The following is a 26,446-nucleotide window of genomic DNA, read 5'->3' on the forward strand; positions in this document are numbered from 1 at the left end:
AATGTTTATTTGTAAATCTCTCAATCTACATATTACATTACATTATTATTACATTAAACTACAGAATTACTGATAAAAATAAGCATTTAAAATGTCTAATTACTGGGAGATCCAGAGGGACTGTCACGGTGTGGTGCAGGCAGAAGAAGACGAAGGAGAATCTAAAGTTCCAATGCAAACATTTACTCAAAATATAAATAATTACAGGTACATAGAAGATGAAGGTTCACACACACTAAATACGACGGAGATCGGACAAGGACTGACTGAACAGAATGGAACTTAAATACAAACACAGATTACACTGATTAACAGAACACAGGTGAGATAGATGACGATTAGTGGTCGACCGATATTGTTTTTTTGATGGCCGATGGCCGATGCTGATATCTTAGAGAGCAGGATGGCCGATAGCCGATGTAAAGCCGATATTATTATTAAATACTTTTTTTTCTTTTTTTATCAATATTTTATAAATTTTAAATAAATTAGAAAACAAATCTTTAAAATAAACATGCTTAGATGGCAACTTCTTGAATCTGCAATCCTATTACAGTATTTTTCACAAATAAAGTAATTGTTTAAAAATATATGAATATGTTAATAAAAAGGAAGCAAACACTGTAACAGGGCACTCAGTAATCTGGCAATATCGTGCGCACTGGTAGTCATATTTTTGCAAATAAAGACAAGGTAACGCTAATATTACATACAGCACACAGTGAAAACTATATGAATATGACACAGTGGATATAGCACAGCATATTTTAATATGAAGGATTTAAAGTTTTTCGACCGCGTCTCCTGTGAAGCTGATCTTCTCTTCGCATTCACTCACTTCACTTCACCGTCACTCGCAGTCGCACGTTTATCAGGCTACAAATGCACACCTTACAAGATATCACAGCTGGATTCCATTAAATCTGCAAGGTTTGTGATATTAAATGTTTATTAGATATTCAGAGATTTGTTTAAATGATGTAGATGCGCATTTGCTGAATGTTGACAGTAAATGAGAAAGCATTTTAGCCTGATTGTTTGCCTTTTCTGTTACAAATAATATAAAAGCAACACTTTACTTTTTCGCATACCATTTACTTTCTTTGTTTACCAGTTCTGTCTAACAAAGTATTAGATATGACTGACAGAGATTGTAAACTAATGAAGACGGAGAATGTGAGTGAGCGCTGTGTGATCAGGCCCTGGTGTTCTCAGCACCGCCCGTCAAAATAAAAGTCTGAAGCGCCGTCAAAATAAAAGTCCCGCTTCCAACACATCGGCCAATCAGAAAAACGTATCGGCCGATGCCGATATTTTAAAAGTGCCAAATATCGGCCTATATATCGGCCTTGGCGATATATCGGTCGACCACTAATGACGATGATGACTAAACAGGTGACACAACTGAACTGATAATGACGGTAACCATAGAAAGGCAAATAGGAACCAAGCAAAACTCGAACTGAAAGTCCAAACAAACGCTGACATGTGACAGGGACAACTAATATATGATGTGGTAATATATATGTACTTTATTTAAGCCTGTTTTATAAAAATCTCAATGTTTTATATTATAACCTTTCAGAATTTCATCTTACTTGTTGGCAATATAAATAACATCTGTACCAAATTACATTATTTCCCCCACATTATTTCCCCAATTATTTTTCCACAAGTATGAGTATGAGCTAATATATAATTCTATATAAGTCATTAAAGTCTGGTGTATCATATGATACAAGACAAACATGCAAACATTTTTACATGGTCTTTTATATTTTTTCTAAAGGTTTGATAAACTGTCTCCACACACACAAAAAAAATTCTGACTATTATTTCATATGTCAGGCTTTACAGGGATAAGTTCATGTTCATGATGAGGAATCACTATAGAGTAATGTAGATAAAAAACATTTTTCAGATGAAAGCAAAACAAAATATATTAAAATACTTACAGAGCTCTTCTGGAGGTTTTGATGACTGCCGATAATCTAATGAGACACTCGTCTGATTTCTTGAATTTCTGAAGCTCAAACTCCTCCAGCTCCTCCTCTGATGTCAACAACACAAAGGCTAAAGCAGACCACTGGGCAGGTGAAAGGTCACCAGATGAGAGACTTCCTTTGCTAAGGTGGGTCTGAATCTCCTTCACCAGAGTTTGGTCGTTCAGTTCATTCAGACAGTAGAACAGATTGATGGATCTCTCTGCAGGAAGATTATCTTCTAATTTCTGCTTGATGTACTGAACTATTTCCTTGTTGCTCTGGTCATTGCCGTCTTGCTGTGTCAACAGACCTCGTAAGAGTCGTCGATTGGACTGGAGTGACAGACCGAGGAGGAAGCGAAGGAAAAGGTCCAGGTGTCCATTGTCACTCTCGAGCGCCTTGTCCACTGCAGTCTTGAGAAAATCAATCATGGTTTCATTTCTGTTTTCCTGTTCTGTAGACTCATGATCAAACACACTTGTCTTGTTGATGTCTAGAAACAGATGTGCATAAAGGGCTGCAATAAACTCTTGAATGCTCAAGTGAACAAAGCAGTACATGGTACCAAGAACGATCCCTGTTTCCTCCTTAAAGATCTGGGTACACATGCCTGAGTACACTGATGCCTTATAGACGTCAATACCACAGGCTTCCAGGTCTGTGTCATAGAAGATCAGGTTGTTTCTTTCCAGCTGATGAAATGCCAGTTTCCCCAGTGAAAGGATGGCGTCTTTATCCCAGGAAACATCTGGTGTGTATTCTCCATCATACTTTCGGCGGCTCTGCTGGATCTGGAAGCGGAGAAAGTGTGTGTACATTTGTGTCAGAGTCTTGGGAGTGTCTTCAGTGTTTGATTCCTGCAGTGTTTTAGAGATCGCATCAGCCTGAGTGTTTTTCACATCATTATTTCTTTTCTCCTCCAGAATGTTCTGGAGAACCGTGGCTGAAATCCAGCAGAAGACTGGGATGTGGCACATGATAAAGAGACTCTTTGATTGTTTAATGTGATCTAGGATTGTGTTGGCCTGATTCTCATCGGTGAATCTTTTTTTGAAGTACTCTTGCTTCTGTGCGTCACTGAATCCTCGTATCTCTGTCAGCCGGTCGATGCAGTCAGGAGGAATCTTACTGGCAGCTGCTGGTCTGGTGGTGATCCAGATGAGAGCAGAAGGAAGCAGATTTCCCTTCATGAGGTTCGTTAGGAGAACATCCAGAGAGGCTGGTGACGATACATCACTCCACGTCTCATTACAGTAAAACTTCAGAGGAAGGCGACATTCGTCCAATCCATCAAGGATGAACAGCACTTTGAACTGATTCCTTCTTGTAAGGTTCAGTCCTTTTGTCTCTGGGAAAAATTGAGTTATAAGGTCCATCAAACTCAGTTTTTCTTTCTCCTTTAAGTTCATCTCTCTGAATGGAAGAGGAAATATGAAGCTGATATCTTGATTTTCTTTTCCTTCAGCCCAGTCCAGAACAAACTTTTGCACAGAGACTGATTTCCCGATGCCAGCGACTCCTTTTGTCAGTACAGTTCGGATCTCCTCGTCTTGTTCAGGAGCTTTAAACAAATTTTTGAAATCAACCTGTTTCTCTTGTGCTTCATGACGCCTGGAAGTAACTTCAATCTGTCTCACCTCATGTTCAGTATTGACCTGTTCACTGCCACCCTGAGTGATATAGAGATCTGTGTAGATGTTATTCAGAAGTGTGGAGTCACCTTGCTTCGCCATTCCTTCATACACACACTGATACTTATTCTTTAGGCCACATTTCAGCTGATGAATGAAGAGCAGCTCATCTAAACACAGGAACAGAAAATAGATAGTTTTAGTCTTCATTTTCTCTCCTACATTTATAAGAGACAATCAGACAGATGATCATGAGTCTCTAACCTTCTAGAGCATCAGCAGCTTCATCTCGCTTCATCTCTCTCAGGTAATGTAGTGTGAGATCAAGAGCTGATTCTTTGATACTGGATCTGTTCTGATTAAAGTCCTTCACAAAGTGTTGTGTGTTCTCCTTTTGTAATATTTTCTTAAACTTCTCCAGCTCATTCTTCAGAAACTTGATTATTTTGCTCTCAAGATCCTACAAACAAAAGTAAGAAAAAAGACACAATTTAAACCAAATTGTACATCTACATTTGGTCAACACAATTTATTCAATAACTAATAACAATAAAAAACCCAGTTAAAAGACTAACATGTTAACCAGCTGATATTTTTAACAAATAGAAAAATAAAAAATATATAAATGCTTCAGAAGAAAAAATGGATCTGGAGGAATTAAATAAAATGTCTTTGTTCAATAACATATTTGTTTGTTAGAATATTAAACATTTATAAAAATGTGTTTTCCTACTTGGAAGATTCCTAGAAGATTGTCTTTGAAATTCTCGTGGTTCCTGTGAGTCTGAACGTCTGAGTCTAATGTCTCATACTGAAGCCTGTAATCAAATAAATCAAATAAATACTGATTTTCCAGGCAAAATTTCACAGAAAGAGGAAAAGCATTAGCTGTGAATACTCTGATAAATATTTATCAGATCAAATATTTATCAGAGTATTCAATAAGAAATATCATGATAAATGATTCAATGATAAATAATGATAAATATTGGATCTAAAAATGTTTCATAATTGGTATTCGCTGATACAACTTTAAAACACAGACAACGTGTGACAAAAAATTAGAAACTTATGAAATACCTTTTATTAGATGATGGTGTTTTCTCACTGAAGTTTGGTGGACAACCTTTAGACTGATCACTCTTCAGAGACACAGAGCTGGACACATGTGAGCCTGATCTTACACTGATGACACAAAGAACAGAGAGAAAACACTTTACTACAGGAGATACTTTAGTCTCATTTGAAAAGGTTTAATGTTGCAAATAGTAATTAAATGCAGTATAGCTGTGCATTTGTCCATTTATGACTACAGTCGGATGGATAAACATATATACATGTTTAGTTTCATGATTTATTTTCCATAGTGTATTTGTGTCTCCTTGTGGCTGCCTGTGTAATTGTGTTACTGGAATGAGTTTCATAAAGTTCTCAGGAACTGAGTTTTATTGTGACTTATTGTTTAATTCAGTCAAGTTCATTCACATACACCACTGTAGACAAATAATACAACAATATAATGCAATGTAAACACACAAAATACCTTTTATTAGATGGTGGTGTTTTCTCACTGAAGAATGGTGGTCCATAACCTTTAGACTGATCACTGTTCAGAGACACAGAGCTGGACACATGTGAGCCTGATCTTACACTGATGACACAAAGAACAGAGAGAAAACACTTTAGTAAAGGAGGATCAACTGTGTGTGAAACACATCTGTGTCTTAATCTAATCCTCCACAGAAATACACACACTCACACAATTTACTGTTTTATAGTTAACTACTATTTTATTTTACTGGCTCACATTAGTTTAACAATTTCTTTAATATATATGAGAGAGATTTAATATGTTAAAAAATACTTCACTCTAATTTATGAGAACATTTCAAGTTTTTGTTTATTGACAGAAATAGAGAGCAGAAATGTCTGTGTGACACAGTTGTGTTAGCATACTTAAATTAAGTGTATAGTTGTTTCCTAATGTCTGTCAGTAATTGTATGATCTAAAAACTGAAGTCATTTATTTGGATTAATTCAGCGTCTAGAAGGTTATCAACAAATTATTAACTGTGATATTTTCTATAGAGCAAACAGGGCTTTATAGACAATGTCAGAGTTAATTTAAGAAGTTAAAAATAGAAATTGTGCAAAGCATGTGCAAATATGCTTAAAGTTGTGTTATTGACAGGGAAACACAAAGTCCAGTCGAGTTTAAACTGATGAAAACAGACGCAGTCTTACCTGTGTTTCTCTGAGAGACTCATCTGAGAGAGAGAGTCCTTTCCTCTTTCCTCTGACATACTGCAGCTAAACTGACACTGAAAACTGATCAGCACTGGTTTCTGGAAACACTCAATCCTTCAGCATCACCTGGAGATGACACCATTTTACACAGATGAAGAACATCTTATTTAAGACAATAATGAAGAATGTGGAGTTATCATCAACAACAGCAACAGCAAAAACTATCTATAAAATAAAGTGAGTTACAGACAAATATATTGCCATGTAAAATAACCGAATGGTCTTAATCATTTCTGATTGTTTAATGAGTTTAACTGACTCTAAATATTAATTCATTGGGGAACAGAAATTGTGTTTAAAACTTTGAGTGGGAAAATTGAAGCTGATTTGTTATATTCTCTATTACCGTTTAATATCATTTTACAATCAGATTTACCCAATCTGTATTAATTGTTGAATCGTTTGTCATTTAATCATTACTTCAAGTTCACAATGATGATTGATTTCATTACTTTCAAATGATCCTAAAATAACTGATTGAGTAAAAGTAAGCAGAATTATAATAGACATACTGTATAACTACTAACCATAATTGCTATATATGAACTGAGATATTCAGTTTAATAACAGCAGATTGTTGTTCATTGACGTCAGGGTTCATCTGTCTGTCTACTGTAAATGTCTGCTTGAATGTATTTATAATAATAATTATATGAATTTATCAGTATTTTAAACTCAGTAACGCTTGTTGTCAGTCCGCGCGCGTCGTTCTCAGAATCTCTTGCTGGTCTCGATGGATTGTGGATTAAACACATAAATGGCCGCGAGTGTTATTAGATTTGTAGGCATTGTGCTAAATCTGGAGAAATGTTTTCTGGATCATAGATCAGATCAAATCCAGTGAGTAACAGGTTTGGGTATCAGGGCTCTCATTTATAAAACTGTGCGTAGGATCCTTACTAAAAGTGTACGTGCGCCCGAAAGCCAAAAATGGCGTACGCGGGTCAAAATCACCATAAAGTGCCTTTGAGACTTCACAATGTCCAAAAAAAAATCTGAGATTTTCCATTTAACTTCATATGTGTTGTATTAAGGAGACATTAGGCTGTTAGAAATGCATATTGGTCAAGCTCCAGCACTTTTTATAAATTAACTGCAAGCTGACAATATACGAGCAAACCATAAAATATGTCCACCCTGTCATGGACAAATTCATAGTAGATTAAATACATTTTCACTGCATAGTGATTATAAAATGTAGATCTGTGGAAAGATAATGTGTCCCTTTCCCAAGAAAACATTTTAGTTAATGTTAAAAGTATTTTGATAATAATGAAGTTACTGCTTAAATATGTATTGCCCAATAAAATATGCGATAGTTGCACATTCTATTCTAAATAAAATCTAACAACAAAGATATTTAGTCAAACTTTAAAACAATACTAACCTGCCCTCATTTGTTTATTAAGAAATCACACACAAGGTTTTGTTAACTTGTTAAAATAATTAGTTTATTTTCATTATAAAAGTTTAAAATGACAGGGTGGACAACAAAGTGACAGGGTGGAACTTGGCATGACAGGGTGGACAATATGGAAGCCATTTTCTGCCAAATTTAAATAAATAAATTAAATGATTAAAATGAAAATTAAAACCAAATTAACGATTTCATTACAGAAAACAGTACGCAAAATATGTGACAAAATTGAGAATGAAATTAAATGATTTCATTTTCACAGCATTATCCCTGTCAAATTGAAAAATAAAATGCAATTGGTGATTTCACATTTCATTTTCACTACAGTCTCGAGGCAAGACTGCCAATATTAAAATGAAAAGCCAAACGTGAAAAAGAAACTACAAATACAGTTTTTACAATGCTCTTTAGTAATGCTCACGCAATAATAGTGACACAATTCAAATACAAATGTAAATTTTCGTTTTCATTTTAATTCCTCTTTTATTTCACAGTTTTCATTTTCGTTTTCATTTTCAAAGACAACCTGCATGCAAATTCTATGTTAATGAGTGGGTGTGGCTTATTCTAGTAACGGCGCTAGAGACACGCCTTCTGTAAAGCGAAGTCATCGACGTCCCGTGTCCATGAGTTGAATGTGTGAAACGAAATTATTTAAATGTGATTATATAGTAATCGAGACGACGAGATATGGCGAAATCTGTTAGTGAGCTTTTGCGGGAAGCTGCCGCAGCATTAGAACATGGAAACAACTAGCCTGACCATGTTAGTTATGATGTTAGACTCAGACTAGACCATAATCGATGAGGTTCATTCATGTATTAGGCTGTTTTGGAAATTCAACTATTTGGGTGTACAAAGGTCTTAACACAATTTCTACAACAATTATAGCCAGACATTAATACCCACTGGCTTTAACCGAGAACCTCGGCCAATGTTTCATATTCGCGTCGTGCCTAACAACGCCCTTCAGCCGTGACTTATTCAGATACAGCACTAGCCTGTATCAGTCCGCTGTTTAACTGTTACGTGTCTTTTGGTTATTTTAAGTTTGTGTACAAAAAGAATCACAATGCTGATTTTCATTTCCAGTAACAACTTCTGGATGAGATCGAGAAATCGAGTGTACCTGCATTTACAGTAGGCTAGATATTTCCTTCAGGTCAGTCCTATATTCATAATAAAAAATCCGTTTGAATGTCCGGTGTGATATCTTGTACTTTTAACAGTTAATAGGGGTTGTCTGTGCCTATAGTCATGTCAGTTGCGTCTTTCTTCTCCGTGATCACAAGTTTGAGTCATTTCAAAAGTCTTCTCTACTGACTGACTGACTCACTCATTAAGACAGTCTTTGTCTCCATCTAATGGAGAAATAATGTAACTTCTTCTGTTGCTTTATGGTCAGGGACTATTTTTTTTTTCTCCAGCGGAAGGAATTGGCTTTTAGTGATTCATTTTACTTCATGAAAGTTGCATAGATACATATGTTTCGGGATTAATATTTGTATTGCGTGGTAACCGTTTTATAAAAGCAATAAGGTACTCCAGGCTAGTGCTGTATCTGAATAAGTCACGGCTGAAGGGCGTTGTTAGGCACGACCAAGCGGCAACCTCCCCGTCTCTCTCTTGAAACCAACACGGAAGTGAGTTAAACTGCAATTCATTAACTGGCCGCTTGGCCTGGCTGCAGAAGTGAGTCAAATCTGTATCTCCCTCATGTTAAAATTACCAACTTTACAGCAGAAAAAAACGTGTTTACAGCCTGGTTCTCTCTGTGGCTTTGGTCTATACAGCTAATTTTGCCCTTCATAACAACTGTGAGGGGGGTGAATTTTTTTATAACTCATCCGTTTAGTTGATTAATATTTAAATTTAAGGGTGTGGCCACTTGAGTGACAGGTGGATTCCCGCTGATGTCAATGCTAGCCGTTTGTCTGCTGTTACTAGCCGTCACTTCACCTCAGCAAATGTTAGCTGCTGAACTTGCCTTCTCTGCAGTGTTTGTGCTTTTTTTCGGGATTATTTCATACAATTTAATACTTGGGTACAAAGCCCACGTCTTTCAGTCGTTGTCGTCGAGTATCGTTTGAGAGAACAACCAGCGCTGTATTTCAGTTGTTTTCCTCTGTGAACAGGCACTAATGGATGTCTGACAATTTCGTTGCTTTTTGGGGTTTTCAAATTTAAAACGTCAATAAAGGCTCGTTCGTTCTGCTCTCACGGAACAGATGGATTATATGCTTATGTACCGTCAGATGAAATCATGCAGGCGTCGGCGCTTTCTCCGTTCATGCAATAAATGCACATCCATGAATGAGCGCGGATTTTCTAGCGCATTTAACGTTACTTGCACTTCAAAGGCAATATATCTATGGTTTAACGGTTTAACCCATTTGAGAGGCGGCCGAAATCAGAATTTAAAATGGACTGAATAAGCTCTCTACGAACTTGAGCGATGCCGCGCTGACGGACCATGAAAGAGTGACTGACATGTATGCACATAAATCACTGTCACACACAAACACTCTCGAAGTAATACACAGTCTCACTTGTAGCCATGTATTTTAACTATTATAATATTTCGAAGGGCAAAAACAGGAACTTTTAATTGGCTTTACATCATCAGCTAACTCGATCACGTCGAGCTAGGTGATTTCAGATAGCCAGGCTCATATCTATGGCCAGGCTCCTCAGCTCCACTCACGCACTGTTTGCCTATTTTCTGTTATCCGGGAGTGACGCAAGGCCAAGATGGCGACGGACGGCTCCGCCCACTTTAGGCTTCAAAAATGCTCTTCAGAAACCTACGGGTGACGTCACGGACACTACGTCCATATTTTTTTACAGTCTATGGGCACGACGCGAATATGAAACATTGGCCGAGGTTCTCGGTTAAAGCCAGTGGGTATTAATGTCTGGCTATAATTGTTGTAGAAATTGTGTTAAGACCTTTGTACACCCAAATAGTTGAATTTCCAAAACAGCCTAATACATGAATGAACCTCATCGATTATGGTCTAGTCTGAGTCTAACATCATAACTAACATGGTCAGGCTGGTTGTTTCCATGTTCTAATGCTGTGGCAGCTTCCCGCAAAAGCTCACTAACAGATTTCGCCATATCTCGTCGTCTCGATTACTATATAATCACATTTAAATAATTTCGTTTCACACATTCAACTCATGCACACGGACGTCGATGACTTCGCTTTACAGAAGGCGTGTCTCTAGCGCCGTTACTAGAATAAGCCACACCCACTCATTAACATATAATTTGCATGCAGGTTGTCTTTGAAAATGAAAACGAAAATGAAAACTGTGAAATAAAAGAGGAATTAAAATGAAAAACGAAAATTTACATTTGTATTTGAATTGTGTCACTATTATTGCGTGAGCGTTACTAAAGAGCATAGTAAAAACTGCATTTGTAGTTTCTTTTTCACGTTTGGCTTTTCATTTTAATATTGGCAGTCTTGCCTCGAGACTGTAGTGAAAATGAAATGTGAAATCACCAATTGCATTTTATTTTTCAATTTGACAGGGATAATGCTGTGAAAATGAAATCATTTAATTTCATTCTCAATTTTGTCACATATTTTGCGTACTGTTTTCTGTAATGAAATCGTTAATTTGGTTTTAATTTTCATTTTAATCATTTAATTTATTTATTTAAATTTGGCAGAAAATGGCTTCCATAGGACAAATGCTTTAATGGGTGAACTAGAACGGGGGAACATTAGAAAAACAACAGGAACTTAAAGAAACCCTTAACCAATATAGAAGAAGGAGGGGCCTGGCTCAGGCTGATTTTCAGGAGTTGCAAATGTCCACCCTGTCATGAACCATTTTTTGGCTAAAGTTAGTATTTAATGAGCACATGGTGTACAGCAGTTAGCAAAGTGATTCACTGTTGAAGCTGACTGTGCACTGTTTAAAATACATATTTAGAATTTCTGAAAAGTTTTTATATTAATTAATATTTCACAATGACAGGGTGGACATGTTAAGCTTGACAACAGGCAACTACAAACACAATATGATGAAAATTAGGAAATATAAGTGTAGATACTTACTGTGTGTGTTGCAGATATTTTAACCTCCACTGAAGAAAGACCAAATGGGGGAGATGATGTCACAGTACATCAGTTGGTTTCTTAAAGGGGCGTTTACCCCATAATGACAGGGTGGACAGCAATTTCAGGGACACATGTAAACTGCTTAATATTATTATGAAGATAAAATATAAATAATCAGAATGACTTGTTTAATTAAACAGCTTGCTGAGGACAATAAATACATTCAAAAAGTATTTTAATTTTATGTAATTTAACCACTTTTTACACTCACTGAATTTAGCTGAGCAGCGTGTGGGATATGCCAAAATCACATACATCCAATCAAAGAAAATGGTATAAAATCAGAAAAACACATTTCAAGAGACGTATCATTGTTCTTGTATGTGTGTAAGTGCTTGGCCATTTATAATAAAACCTCAGAATTTCATTATTTTGCATTATGTTCATGATGACTGAGCGATTCTGATGAGGACACCAAAGGCACTTTATAGTGATATTGACCCACGCCCAAAAAATATTCAGACTTATAAAACCGTTCGTCCGTTATCGATTATATTTAATCTAAATGTTTATATCAGAAGTAAAACATATTTTAAATCATTATTTTATTTATTTAAACTGTTATTGTGAACATGCACTGTATTTATGATTATGACTCATAATGAAGATGTACGGTTTTCCTTCATCTGCCGTTAGATATAGGCTAATGCGTCAGTTTCACTAAACGGCCCAGCGCGCTCGCTGCCGCGGACATGTAGGAACGGATGGATGTTTGCTTCATGTGACAGGCTTGGTGAGTTAAATTATAGTTGTATTATCTTTCTGTATATGTATAATTTTCTTAAAATGCTCTGTCTAAAAGCAACCAAAACGACATTTAACTCCAGCTCACCATCGGTTCGCCAAACTGCTCCGTCTCCAAAACGTTCGTACACATAGGTCACAGTTTGCGTGCAGGTGCGCACATTTTCCGTCAAGTTTGTTTTTATAAATCACATCTTATGCGTCGGAAGTGTCGTCCGCCTCTCTCAGAGCCTGTTCTGTGCGACGCAGCGGTGATAAACGAGGCCCAGATGCTGTTCCTTTCGTTTTCCTCTTTTCCGTGTGTTTTACAGGAGGGTTTGGAACAGCTGAACAGTTGCACACCGACACCTACTGCAGTCGAGCGGGATATTATACCACATATATCTCTAAATCCTGTTTAAAACCTCTTACATAGACATTTCAACAGTGCATCTGTTATATTCCCTGTTTCTGGACTATTATCTAAGATGCTGGATATTGTAAATCGAAATGTTCATGAACAGTATGGAAAGTCTATTTACTAAGAATGATCAAAAAGCGGTGTTCATTTGTGGGGATTTTAATATAGATCTCTTAAATCCCAATAAACTGACAGATGAATTTATCGATTTAATGTTTAGCATGAGTCTTTTCCCACTTATAACTAAACCAAGCAGAATATCATCACACTGTGCAACTCTAATAGACAACATATTCACAAACCGAATGGACAATAGTCTAAAGAGTGGGTTGTTACTAAATGACATAAGTGACCATTTGCCAGTTTTTGTGATGTGTGTTTGTGATCATGTGAAGTATAAGGAAGTTAATGAGATTAGTTACAGGAGAATCAGAACTGTTGAATCAATAAATACACTCAGAAGTGAATTACTTGCATATAATTGGAAAAAATTTTATGATGAGACTGATACCAATAATGCATACGCAACATTTCTGTCCACTTTTAAATCATTATATGATGAACACTGTCCTTTAAAACAATTTACCATAAAGCACAAATTTAAAGAGAGACCATGGATGACAAAAGGATTAAAAAATGCTTGCAAAAAAAAGAACACCTTGTATAAAGAATTTATAAAACACAGAACTAAAGAAGCTGATAATAAATACAAAAGATATAAAAATAAATTGACCAGTATCATGAGGATAAGTAAGAAAGATTAGTATAATAAAATATTAAATGATAATAAAAATGATATCAAGGGTATATGGAAAGTGCTAAATAATATTATAAGGAATGGACCAATGAATAAAAAATACCCTCAGTATTTTATAGATAAAGAGAGGACTTTAAGCAACATGAAAGATGTGGTCAATGGGTTTAATAATTTCTTTGTAAGTGTGGGAGCAAAGCTGGCCGATGTAATTCAAAATCCACACACTGAAGGTGATGTGAAGGCAGTGGATTATTTAGACAGTAACCCTAACTCTATGTTTTTGAAACCAGCTGAGGAAAATGAGATTATTGAAATTGTTAACAATTGTAAGAATAAAAAGTCAACAGACGTGAATGATATTGATATGGTTTTAATTAAGGATGTCATTGGTGCAATTGTCAAAACAGGTGTATTCCCAAGCAAAATGAAAATTGCTAAAATCATTCCACTACATAAATCTGGAAAGAGAAATCAATTCACGAATTATAGGCCATTGTCTTTACTCTCTCAGTTCTCTAAAATATTAGAAAAATTGTATGTAATTAGATTGGATAATTTTATTGAGAAGCATGAATTATTGGTGGATAGTCAGTATGGATTTAGGTCAAACAGGTCTACATCAATGGCATTAATGGAGTTAATTGAAGACATTACCAGTGCTATAGATAACAAACAATATGCAGTGGGAGTATTTATTGATTTAAAAAAAGCTTTCGATACAATCGATCATCGTTTGTTAATCAATAAACTGGAAAAGTATGGTATCAGAGGAGTTGCATTAGATTGGATGAAAAGTTACATAAGTAACAGACTACAATTTGTTCAAATGGGGGAGTACAGATCGGAGTGCTTGGGTATCACCTGTGGAGTACCACAGGGGTCAATATTGGGTCCAAAATTATTTATTCTGTACATAAATGACATATGTAGGGTGACTAACCTCTTAAAATTTGTGATTTTTGCTGATGATACTAATATATTCTGTTCAGGGGAAAATCTGAAGCAGCTTTTGGAGGTGGTCACATCAGAAATTAATAAGTTAAAAATATGGTTTGACTTAAATTATCGTTAAATCTAGATAAAACCAAATTTATGCTGTTTGGTAATCGTAAAACTGACACACAAGTAAAAGTTATGATTAATAATGTTAAAATAGAAAGAGTGTATGAAAATACATTTTTGGGTGTGATTCTTGATCATAAAATTTGTTGGAAACCCCATATCAAATATGTTAGAACAAAAGTAGCGCAGAGTATTGGAGTAATGGGGAAAGCAAGGCATGTATTGAGTAAAAAAGCACTTTTTATTTTGTATTGTTCACTTGTGTTGCCTTATTTAAATTATTGTGTTGAAGTATGGGGCAACACCTACAAAACCACCTTACAAACATTAAGCACAATACAAAAAAGAGCAATTAGGATAGTAAATAAGGTAGGATATCATGAGCATACTAATTTACTATATTTAAAATTGCACACTCTAAAGTTTAATGATCTCGTTAAATTTAAGACCGCTCAATTAATTTATAAAGCAATAAATAAACAGTTGCCTGGAAACATACAACAGTTATTTACAGATATGGTTGGGGGTTATAACTTGAGAGGGGATTTAAATTTGAGTCAACATAGGACTCGGACAAAACTCAAAAGTATGTGTATTTCGATTTGTGGGGTGCTTTTGTGGAATGGTCTGAGCAGTTCGATCAAACAAAGTGTTAATATGTTGCAATTTAAAAAAAGGTACAAAAGTTGTATTTTTGATAAGTACAGAAGTGGAGAGGGTGAATGATAATTCATTATGGTTGTAAATGCTGCTTGATAATGGTTTTTGTTTATGCTTTTTTTTCCTTATCTTAATATCAAGATAAAGCATTATTTTAATTTAGTAGTTAGTATTTAGTTTTTTTTTTTATTATTTAAAACGTTATGTTTGATTTATCTTGTTCGATTGTGAATTGGTTTGGGTAGTTACTGGGGGTAGGTCTTGATAAGCCTAGGGCTTCTACCTATCCCTTTTCGAACAGGTTGATTATTATGCAAAAAAAAAAAAAAAATTGTTATTTTTCTTTTGTGTTTATTTATTTGTATGGATACTTCATACGCATTGCTGTCTTTTTTATTTTATTATTATTTTATTAATTATTCGAAATAAAGATTTCATTCATTCATTCATTTAAATGACTGACATCCTGAGGTTTGCATTTATTATACATTCAATCCTTTTGTTTTGTATTAGGACACAAATGATTCATAATTCAAAAATAAAGCTGGATATGGCCAAAAATATCATCATAATTTGTTTGTTCACAATTAAACTCCACAGAGTAAGCTACCTTTTAATTTAGGGCCCACATTTATTTTTTATTTTTCTTCCTAAAGTGTGTTTTATTATATTTTTCTGGATTCTATGTTTTATGATTTAATACAAATGTTGCATCAAATATGATGTGTTTTGAAATGAATAAAAACTTTCATTTTAAATGTAATCAGACAGTTTCAGTGTGTGTTTAACAGTAGTTTTTCTCAGATGAAACGGGGGAAAGCTTGTGAAGTGACTCTGAAGAGCAGCTCTGGAGATGAAGATCATGTGGAGTGTCCTCATACAGTGAGACTGTGTGTGTGTGTGTGTGTGTGTGTGTGTGTGTGTGTGCAGTTGCTGAAAACACAGAGAGCCTCATACCTGTTTGAGTTTGTGTAGGAGACTGTTGTCATGTTGATTTATACTGTGTGATAGGCTGTTAGATTAATCCATTTAGACAATCAGCCATAGTTTCATTAAAACATATATAATTTCTCTTTAAATTATGTAGATCCCCTTTGTGCAGCTGCAGCGGAGAGCCCAGAGAGCCCAGCCGAGGAGTGGACGAGGCTGGCGATAGTGACGACTGCTCAGCTGGAGACGGCTCATCCGGACAATCCCACAGGCAAAAAGCTGAAGAAGAGAGCACAGCTATCTGCCGGATCAGGTGCTGGGAGGATGGTGAGAAGAGGCGTGCAAACGAGCATTGGAGTGCAGCCGACAGCAGTGGCTCGTCTGAAAACACCACTGGGAGACAGGCGTTCCCTCATTACTGGGAGGCCAACACAAAGCTCAAGAAGAGAGCACAGCTATGGAAGGGCAAGGGGAAATTCACTTCCCAAAAGGCAGGCACCTCATAGTCTATCCCAGTGTGTCACTGACTGTGTTGCACTTGACAAAAATACACAGTAAATAGACAATGTCGGAAGTTCAGTTTTTTTCTTTTTTTTTATAAGCCTGAGGTAGTCGTGCTTCTCCGGCTGCTGTCTCCTCTGTTACGGCCTCTACTGCGTCCTCATCTGGCTCCAGTGTCCAAAGGACGAGACAGAGTTAGATGACAAGCTTTGTGAGAACACCAATTGGCCCTGTCAAACAAAGCAAAGTGGATGAGGAGTTATCTAAAATGATTGCACTGGATTTTTAACCTTTTTCAACCTTCAGTGACACTGGATTTAGAAGATTCTAGAAGGCAATTGATCCATCATACATTTTACCGAACCGAAAGACTATATCAAACACTCTGATGCCACAGCTCTACAGCAGAATTAAAGAAGAGGTGAAGGTGAAAGTCAGCAATGCCTCTGCTGTGTGTCTGACGACTGATGCCTGGACGTCTCGGACAACTACAAGTTTTATGGCAGTCACTTGTCATTTTATCGATGAACATTTTACTCTTTCATCACCTCTTCTCGACTGCTGTTCATTCACTGACCCACATACTGCTGACAACCTGGCAGCCGAACTTACAAAGACATGTGAAGAGTGAGAATCTCAAACAAAGTGGTTGCTTGTGTTACTGACAATGCCAGCAACATGAAAGCAGCTTTCCGGAAAGCTGAATGGAAGCACTTGCCATGCTTTGCCCACACATTAAATCTGATTGTGAGGGAAAGCTTAAACCACATTCAAGGGACAGTGACACAAGTCAAGAGTGTTGATGAGTTTGTCTATCTATGTTTGTTCATGTTTATGCATGTTCATGGTATGAAGCAGAGGTGCTATCAGCATCTGGATATATATATATATATATATATATATATATATATATATATATATATATATATATATATATATATATATAAATGTTTCTTGAGCATCAAATCATCATATTAGAATGATTTCTGAAGTATCATGTGACACAGAAGACTGGAGTAATGATGCTGAAAATGCAGCTTTGATCACAGAAATGAATTACGTTTAAAAATATAATCAAATAGAAAACAGTTTTTTTAAATTGTAAAAATATTTCACAATATTACTGTTTTTTGCTGTATTTTGGATCAAATAAATCCTTGGAGCCTTGGAGACCGGAAGTCTTCTTTTAAAACATTAAAAAATCTAACCGTTCTACTGATTTTGGCCACCACTGTATATACATTTTAAAACGATTATATGATTAGAACCTCTCATCAAATTCCATGATCTGTTGCTGTTTCATTACTTCAATAATGCCTGTGTTTGCCCATATTTTAGGACATTGTTTGGGTGTTTCGGTGTCTTCCTATTCGTGGTGCACAATATATTGACTCACTATCATTATTGCAATATCACGTTGTGCAATATCATATGAAAATTGTCACAGTGTCTGGTTGTGTTTCCCCGGGTACCCACTAGATGTCCTCCTTACCCCCACGGTGTCTTGCACTAGGAACTTCATCTCCCACAATTCTGTCTGTGATTAGCACCCAGGTGTCTGTATTTTGTATCACCAGCTGTCTCTTGTTATCCCCTTGTCATTCATGTATATAAGCCCTGTTTGTCTTGTGTTCTTTGTGAATCAATGTTTAACGTTACACTGCGTCTGTTGCCTGAGTTTTTGCCCTGCCTTGTCTGTTTCTTGTTTTTGTTATTTGCCTACCTGGATTCTGACCTTTGCCTGTTTTGGATTTTGCTTTTTGGATTACCCTTTTGATATTAAACACCTCACTTTGCTGCACTTTGGATCCTGTGCTTATTACCTTGGCGGTCGTGACAGATTGATTCACCCTCTAGGATCCAAGCAGTATGAGCGCCCGCCGCAATTTCCCCGCTGCCAGAGGGGAACAAGGAGGACCATCAGCACCAGAACCCAGAATGAGCATTTTTGAATGCTTTGCACTGTGGGCTCCGATTATGGAGGAGAGAATGGCGGTCAACTCCCCTGAGCCACAGCGCAAGAACACCGGGCAAACCAAGTCGGTTAATGTTCCCCCCCGTGAACATTCTTTCGTGGGGACCCGCCTGGTAAAGTTTCGCGGTACCCGCGGAGGTCGCAGAGGAGGTGGAGGTGGGCGGGAGGAGATCCCGTTCCATTACCCGTTCTGGCCGCACATCGATCCAGAGGTTTCCCCGCAGCGGGCTCCACCTAGTCCAGAGCCGTCCACTCACCATCAGAGACGGCGGAGGAGGAGGAAACCTCTCGGCCTCGACCACGGGTCCGAGATGATGCCCGTACAGCCTGCTGTCACGCCAGAGACTGTTCACGTCACGTCTGCCCAGCCAGAGACGGTTCACGTCACGTCTGCCCAGCCAGAGACTGTTCACGTCACGTCTGCCCAGCCAGAGACTGTTCACGTCACGTCTGCCCAGCCAGAGACTGTTCACGTCACGTCTGCCCAGCCAGAGACTGTTCACGTCACGTCTGCCCAGCCAGAGACTGTTCACGTCACGTCTGCCCAGCCAGAGACTGTTCACGTCACGTCTGCTGAGCCGGTGTCTTCGGACAAGATGGCCGCCGCCGAAAGTGTTCCCGTCACGTTTACCGAGCCGGTGTCCATGGACAAGATGGCCGTACAGCCTGTGTCTGAGCCGGTGATGTCTGTTCCTGAGCCCTCAGTGACCGCGACACTGGCCATTATGGCCACAGCCATGTGGTGTGTGTGGGCTACGCACACACTTGAGCCGGTGGTGTCTGTTCCCGAGCCGGTGGTGTCTGTTCCTGAGCCGGTGACATCTATTCCTGAGCCCTCAGTGACCGCGACACTGGCCATTATGGCCACAGCCATGTGGTGTGTGTGGGCTACGCACACACTTGGACCGGTGGTGTCTGTTCCTGAGCCGGAGCCGGAGCCTGTGTCTGTGTCTGTGTCTGTGTCTGTTCCAGTTCCTGAGCCGGAGTCTGTGTCTGTTCCTGAGCCGGAGTCTGTGTCTGTTCCTGAACCTGAGTCGGTGGGGCCAGTTCCAGTGCCAGTTCCGGTGGTGCCAGTTCCAGTGCCTGAGCCGGTGGTGCCAGTTCCAGTGCCAGTTCCGGTGGGGCCAGTTCCGGTGGGGCCAGTTCCGGTGGGGCCAGTTCCGGTGGGGCCAGTTCCGGTGGGGCCAGTTCCGGTGGGGCCAGTTCCGGTGGGGCCAGTTCCGGTGGGGCCAGTTCCGGTGGGGCCAGTTCCGTTGGGGCCAGTTCCGGTGGGGCCAGTTCCGGTGGGGCCAGTTCCGGTGGGGCCAGTTCCGGTGGGGCCAGTGCCAGTTCCAGTGCCTGAGTCGATGGTGCCAGTTACTGTTTCTGAGTCGATGGTGCCAGTTCCAGTGCCTGAGTCGATGGTGCCAGTTACTGTTTCTGAGTCGGTGGTGCCAGTTCCAGTGCCTGAGTCGATGGTGCCAGTTCCAGTGCCTGAGTCGATGGTGCCAGTTACTGTTTCTGAGTCGATGGTGCCAGTTACTGTTTCTGAGTCGGTGGTGCCAGTTCCAGTGCCTGAGTCGATGGTGCCAGTTCCAGTGCCTGAGTCGATGGTGCCAGTTCCAGTGCCTGAGTCGATGGTGCCAGTTACTGTTTCTGAGTCGATGGTGCCAGTTACTGTTTCTGAGTCGGTGGTGCCAGTTCCAGTGCCTGAGTCGATGGTGCCAGTTCCAGTGCCTGAGTCGATGGTGCCAGTTACTGTTTCTGAGTCGGTGGTGCCAGTTCCAGTGCCTGAGTCGATGGTGCCAGTTCCAGTGCCTGAGTCGATGGTGCCAGTTACTGTTTCTGAGTCGATGGTGCCAGTTACTGTTTCTGAGTCGGTGGTGCCAGTTCCAGTGCCTGAGTCGATGGTGCCAGTTCCAGTGCCTGAGTCGATGGTGCCAGTTCCAGTGCCTGAGTCGATGGTGCCAGTTACTGTTTCTGAGTCGATGGTGCCAGTTACTGTTTCTGAGTCGGTGGTGCCAGTTCCAGTGCCTGAGTCGATGGTGCCAGTTCCAGTGCCTGAGTCGATGGTGCCAGTTACTGTTTCTGAGTCGGTGGTGCCAGTTCCAGTGCCTGAGTCGATGGTGCCAGTTCCAGTGCCTGAGTCGATGGTGCCAGTTACTGTTTCTGAGTCGATGGTGCCAGTTACTGTTTCTGAGTCGGTGGTGCCAGTTCCAGTGCCTGAGTCGATGGTGCCAGTTCCAGTGCCTGAGTCGATGGTGCCAGTTACTGTTTCTGAGTCGATGGTGCCAGTTACTGTTTCTGAGTCGATGGTGCCAGTTACTGTTTCTGAGTCGGTGGTGCCAGTTCCAGTGCCTGAGTCGATGGTGCCAGTTCCAGTGCCTGAGTCGATGGTGCCAGTTACTGTTTCTGAGTCGATGGTGCCAGTTACTGTTTCTGAGTCGGTGGTGCCAGTTCCAGTTCCTGAGCCGGTGGTGCCAGTTCCAGTTCCTGAGCCGGTGGTGTCTGTTCCGGTGCCATGGCCGCCCGAGGGGTCTTCACCGCCCTGGCCGCCCGAGGGGTCTTCACCGCCCTGGCCGCCCGAGGGGTCTTCACCGCCCTGGCCGCCCGAGGGGTCTTCACCGCCCTGGCCGCCCGATGGACTGTTCGCTTGGCCCCGGCCACCCGATGGACTGTTCGCTTGGCCCCGGCCACCTGAGAGACTTTTGGTTTTCCCCTGTTTCCCCATCCTATTGTCCATGTTTCCCTGGCCCCTGTCTTATCCTAGTTCCCCCGTGTTTGTTCCCCTGCATGGACCTGGTCCCCCGTCCCTCCCCTGGATCCTCCACCGTGTTACCTCCCTCCTGATCTCTTGGTTTGTTCTGTGTTCCGTCTTGGAGTGTCTGGGAGCCACTCCGTAGAGAGGGGGTCATGTCACAGTGTCTGGTTGTGTTTCCCCGGGTACCCACTAGATGTCCTCCTTACCCCCACGGTGTCTTGCACTAGGAACTTCATCTCCCACAATTCTGTCTGTGATTAGCACCCAGGTGTCTGTATTTTGTATCACCAGCTGTCTCTTGTTATCCCCTTGTCATTCATGTATATAAGCCCTGTTTGTCTTGTGTTCTTTGTGAATCAATGTTTAACGTTACACCGCGTCTGTTGCCTGAGTTTTTGCCCTGCCTTGTCTGTTTCTTGTTTTTGTTATTTGCCTACCTGGATTCTGACCTTTGCCTGTTTTGGATTTCGCTTTTTGGATTACCCTTTTGATATTAAACACCTCACTTTGCTGCACTTTGGATCCTGTGCTTATTACCTTGGCGGTCGTGACAAAAATGTTGCAGAAAGTATGCAATATTTCGTTTATTTTGTGGAGAGATGCGTCCGTTGACTGTGTGGCTTAGTAGTATTCGATTTAGAGTAATTGTTTCATTGGCCAGTTGCCCTGTCACATGCACTTGACAGGGCAACATACCCTATAGAACACCACATGATGAGCGTGGCTCTGGGAGACAACGAAAAAATGGAGATCGGAGGCGAAAAATATCAGAAATGGGGCCAATCAACTTTTGTGTTTTTACATATGTTTAAGAATATCTAAATAAATATCGTTATCGCAATATTCATGATCAATATTCCAATATCACATTTTGTCAATTTCGTGCAACCCTAATTCCCAAAGACACTTTGATGGAAATTGATTTGCAAGATCAACTGTCTATTCAAGGTTATAAAGTTCTGGAATGATAGGCTATTTTCAGCTGTGATTTCTTCACTGTGATGACATTATTCCAAACTGATTGTACAAGTCCTTCAGCGGCTTTAGCCTGCTAATGGCAGAACCTGGTTATCCTTAAAGGAATAATTCACCTATAATGCATCATTTATGTATCAAGTGCTCACCGTGTGCTGCCTTCAATTCCTGAAACAAAGTTTTAGTTGTTCATGGAAAGACATTTTGACAAATAAAGCCCAGTCTTCATTATAAACTGTGCTTAAATATTTTTTACATATTTTAAATGTTTCTCTGTATTTAACAGATGAAGGTGTGGAAGGAGGCTGCCCTGCTCCCACTACTGTGCGGCCAAATAAAAGGAAAGGTGTGTTGATGTACTGCTTGTCCAGCTTTCTGAATAGGAGTGTGGTCTGAATGCCACAACATTGATTAGTATAAGCTGCATAACCTAGCTACAGTCTTCTGGCAATTATCTGGCAACATAATAGCATACATAGTCAGAAAGTGACATACATTTTTTTGGGTTTTGGTTTTCACAGTCAAAAGCATGTTAGTCTGCTATGAGAAAGCGATTAACAACTCCCAGGCAGCACAATAGAGATTCATTTGAATTCATGGATTTAACTTGTCTTTGTTTGCCAATATATTTATCACAACTGCCCAGCCCTAAACTTTGTGTTGATTACAGTAAATTACCAGTGTTCAATACAACTTCTGTTCCATAATAACTACAATATGAAAACTGTAACTAAGTACAACCCATGCTAGCTTAATAACCACGTATCATTATAATAATTGTATAATGGCTTGTTTATTGTAGTGTTAAGCTTTGTGAATGTACATTTTTTTCCTTTCAGAATGCCGACATACAGTGACAGGGAGCCAGGATTATTACCCTGTGAAGAGGGTTGCCAAATACAGAGTTATCAAGGTTAAATACCACTAAAACACTATACAGGTTACATAATGTTCTTTTATTGGTGTAATGGTCTTGAAAAAGTATTGGTGATTGGTATAACTGCTAAACATAGCAAATATTTGAAACTGAAAAAGTCTCACTATTTTTAGGGCCAAAAATGGAAGCAAGTGGAGTGGGAGCCATGCAAACTCTGGTATGTACGACCTCTCATGGGTAACACATAGCCAATTAATTTTAACATGTACAGACTATTGACATATGTTAGGTAAGATTAAAGTAAGATTTGTCTATATAGTTCATAAATATATTATTATAACCAACACAAAGTGTCTTAATAAGGTGTTGGGCTACTACGTGCCACCAGAAGAGTTTCATGTTCTTTGGCATAGATTCTCTAAGTCTCTGAAATCTGGGGAGCTCCATTCATCCAAAATATATGCTTTCATTTGGTGTTTTGATGACGGCGGTGTCCAAAACCAGTCAAAAAGTTGTTATGGTGGCTCTTGGTGGCCCAACACCTTACTAAGACACTTTTTTTTTTCTTGATTAAGATGTTATGCCCAAACTACACGGCCTGCATTATGTGAAGTCTATATATATATATATATATATATATATATATTTGGAGCTTCAAGAGAGAAGCAAAGGAGACATGACCTGTTGCCTTAAGGCTAACGCAATTTAAGACTCAAAACTTTGAATTCCACTGTTGCCTTGCGGATGGCTTATCTGTAGTTACACTGGAGCTCATTTTTAATGAAGTTTCTCAAAAGTAATGTAATCGTGACATTTTTCATTTTAGGACCTCATTCTCATAAATCTACAATACAGAGATACAGAAATTGTATGTTACAACATTACTGCCTTGCTTAATAACTGGATCAATATATTTAGTGTCAGCTTGTGATCTTCATTTGTCACATATGTTGTCTCACAGTAAAATGTGGACTTCACATTCCTCATTTTTGAGTTACTAAGAAAAAAACAAGTGAAGATAAACCTACCAAAAATGTAAAACACTTTGGAGTATTGTGCACACCAAACAGTGATTCATGTCAGAAACATAACAGATTATAGGATTTTCTTGTCTTAAAATAATAATTAAGGCTTTCCTTGCATTGTAGTTGACTAACATTAGCCTACTGTGATGTAATGAAACCCCACTAAAACACAGCTATTGGAAAACAGCTACAGGAGCTTTAATGTGTGTCTTTGTGTCTACAGTTCATGTGCAGAACCAAAACATCTAATTGCATATTTCCTTATTGTGTTACAGTGGAAAGAAGTGTCCATTGGAGTGGGTGGCGGATATGGACACTTGTTAGTGCTCCCATCAGGTGCCCAAGAAGGTGCTGGAGCTCTGTAATGTTTTTTTTTTTTTTTTTTTTGTGATAGTTTGCCTTTCTTTCTTTCTTTCTTTCTTTCTTTCTTTCTTTCTTTCTTTCTTCTTACTGTTGTGAACATAAACGCTTCTTGCGACTGGACCCTTTCATTGCCTTTTTCAGGTGTATTTCATTTTGCACTTTATATTGGGTATTAATACTTTCATGTTTTACACTCCAATTATTGTCAGTTTTGTGCGAGTTTAGTTATGATTTGTCATTGTTTACTGTGCTTTCATCAATAAAACATTGAGGAATGAATTTGTTCTTTATTTTCAGACACACTATTTATTGAATTGTACACTTCATTATATGAGCATCCAAGACAACATAAAATATAAATGGGAATTTATTCAGAGAATAGTTTTATAAAATAAAATAAACATTCGTAGCTTTTGATCCTTAACTTTTCTCTATATACTGTAGAAACCATACTGTCTCTCCTATGAATAACACATGATGTCCTGTCAGTGTTGGGCTATTGAAACATCAATCATACACACTAATTAATTGATCACATATTTTGCCTACACATTTCATCTGTCAAACAATGGAAATGCCTTTGCATACCATGATTCTAAATGGCAACCTGTTATACAACTATACAAAGCTTTTTTACATAAAGATTGACAAATTTGGGAAATAACAAATAAATGTTTTAAATATATGTAAAACTACATTACATAATGTGTTGAGTAATCGTACCATAATTAAAAATAATGTGAACTGTTGCAAGTCCTACCAATCACATTGTGAAGTTTTGTTCAATAAAAATGGTTTTAAAAGTGTGTCAGTGACCTCATAAAGCATTGTATGTGTCGTGTCATTATGACATACAGTTTGTGACTTTACTTTGTCCTGGATGGAGCTGTCCCTGGATTCCCCTTCCTCTTCAGATGGCACTGTTATTACCAACAGTGTATAGATTACTTTTACTAAGATGCAAACAGATGTCTTTCTTTAACAAGGTAATGTACAGGATTACATTTATAATCTTAGAAATCACATTACAGTTACTATTGTAATCAAATTATCTTTACTTCAGTTACATGAGCACTGGACTTTTGAAAGAGATCATGAGAGCTGAGGTGTCTTTTGATCAAGGACCATGTTTTAATATGTTTTTTTGTGAAACACCTTGAATCAGACCTCATGATTTGGTATCTTGCTCTGCTTGTGGTATAGGCTGGTGTGAGATTTCAAAGTAACACAAAAGTAATTAGTAAATCTAATTACTGTATTGCTCTTGCAATGGGAAGTGTAATAAAATTACATATGTAAGGTAAATTAGATGACAAATGTCTATGTAGCCACTTAGCCATATGACCACAGAATAAAAACACTTAATTATGAACTATAAAAGTATGGGATGGGAGGATGGACACTGGATATCTGTAATCATTTTTAATGTAACTCACCTCTGTATTTTAATTCATATTAAATCAGGTCACTCTGAAACACTTTTTTATTAGGTTAGGGTTTGCGTAAAAGAAACTTTCCAAGAGGCCCACAGTGACATCTGTGATTCAAATAAGTCAAAATAAACATTTCATTAATGAACTTGGCTACTGTGTCCAACATATACATTTTAATTAACATTTATACATTAGACCACTTCATGTGTCTTTGAAATGCATGCATGACACAAGGGCTGAGTGGGCAGAGTGAATTTTTTTATTTTGTCGTATTTCATTATTATGATTAAACCAAACACATCACTGGAAAGGTGTTGATCAGCCGAGTAACAGCATTGCAATCTGAAGGCTGTACCTGGCTCCTGCTTTGAAATATTGACCTCTGAACTTTGACATTGATGCATGTTGTGAGTCTTATAATTCAGCAACTGAATGGGCTACAATGATGAAACCAACTGTTATATAAAGCTCTTGAACTCTTCCATCATGAGGGCTACCGTTTGGTGCGATCACCAATAGGGGACATCAC

At 38.7% G+C, this 26,446-nt stretch overlaps 3 protein-coding genes across 5 annotated transcripts in view; 1 reads left to right on the top strand and 2 right to left on the bottom strand.

Annotated features, from left to right (window-relative positions):
* LOC311090940 (uncharacterized protein) overlaps positions 1–26,446 on the bottom strand; it is an 846,260-nt gene that overhangs the window by 61,679 nt on the left and 758,135 nt on the right. The window lies entirely within an intron of this gene.
* LOC311091045 (protein NLRC3-like) lies at positions 44–12,504 on the bottom strand. The gene is made up of 8 exons (XM_084126776.1): positions 12,308–12,504; positions 5,861–5,989; positions 5,160–5,267; positions 4,697–4,801; positions 4,350–4,434; positions 3,881–4,076; positions 1,956–3,786; positions 44–161 (listed from the first exon to the last, which is right to left on the bottom strand). Exons 2-8 carry the CDS (start codon positions 5,917–5,919, stop codon positions 59–61), a joined length of 2,487 nt encoding a protein of 828 aa, XP_083982902.1. The 5' UTR covers positions 5,920–5,989; positions 12,308–12,504; the 3' UTR covers positions 44–58.
* Positions 6,558–26,446, top strand: part of LOC311091333 (uncharacterized protein) — a 140,790-nt gene continuing 120,901 nt past the window's right edge. The window contains exons 1-5 of one of the 3 annotated variants that reach the window (XM_084127226.1): positions 11,922–12,208; positions 22,506–22,565; positions 23,059–23,132; positions 23,270–23,313; positions 24,397–24,774. In XM_084127226.1, coding sequence (XP_083983352.1) covers positions 12,184–12,208; positions 22,506–22,565; positions 23,059–23,132; positions 23,270–23,313; positions 24,397–24,445 — 252 coding nt within the window. In that variant the 5' untranslated portion in view covers positions 11,922–12,183 and the 3' untranslated portion in view covers positions 24,446–24,774. Of the gene's footprint in view, positions 6,764–11,921; positions 12,209–15,902; positions 15,981–16,185; positions 17,390–22,505; positions 22,566–23,058; positions 23,133–23,269; positions 23,314–24,396; positions 24,775–26,446 lie in introns of those variants that run through there. The other 2 variants (XR_014608047.1, XR_014608048.1) reach the window with 2 other exon arrangements.

This window comes from Abramis brama, assembly GCF_963993115.1.
Source record: "Abramis brama genome assembly, chromosome: 1".
Taxonomy (NCBI): Eukaryota; Metazoa; Chordata; class Actinopteri; order Cypriniformes; family Leuciscidae; genus Abramis; species Abramis brama.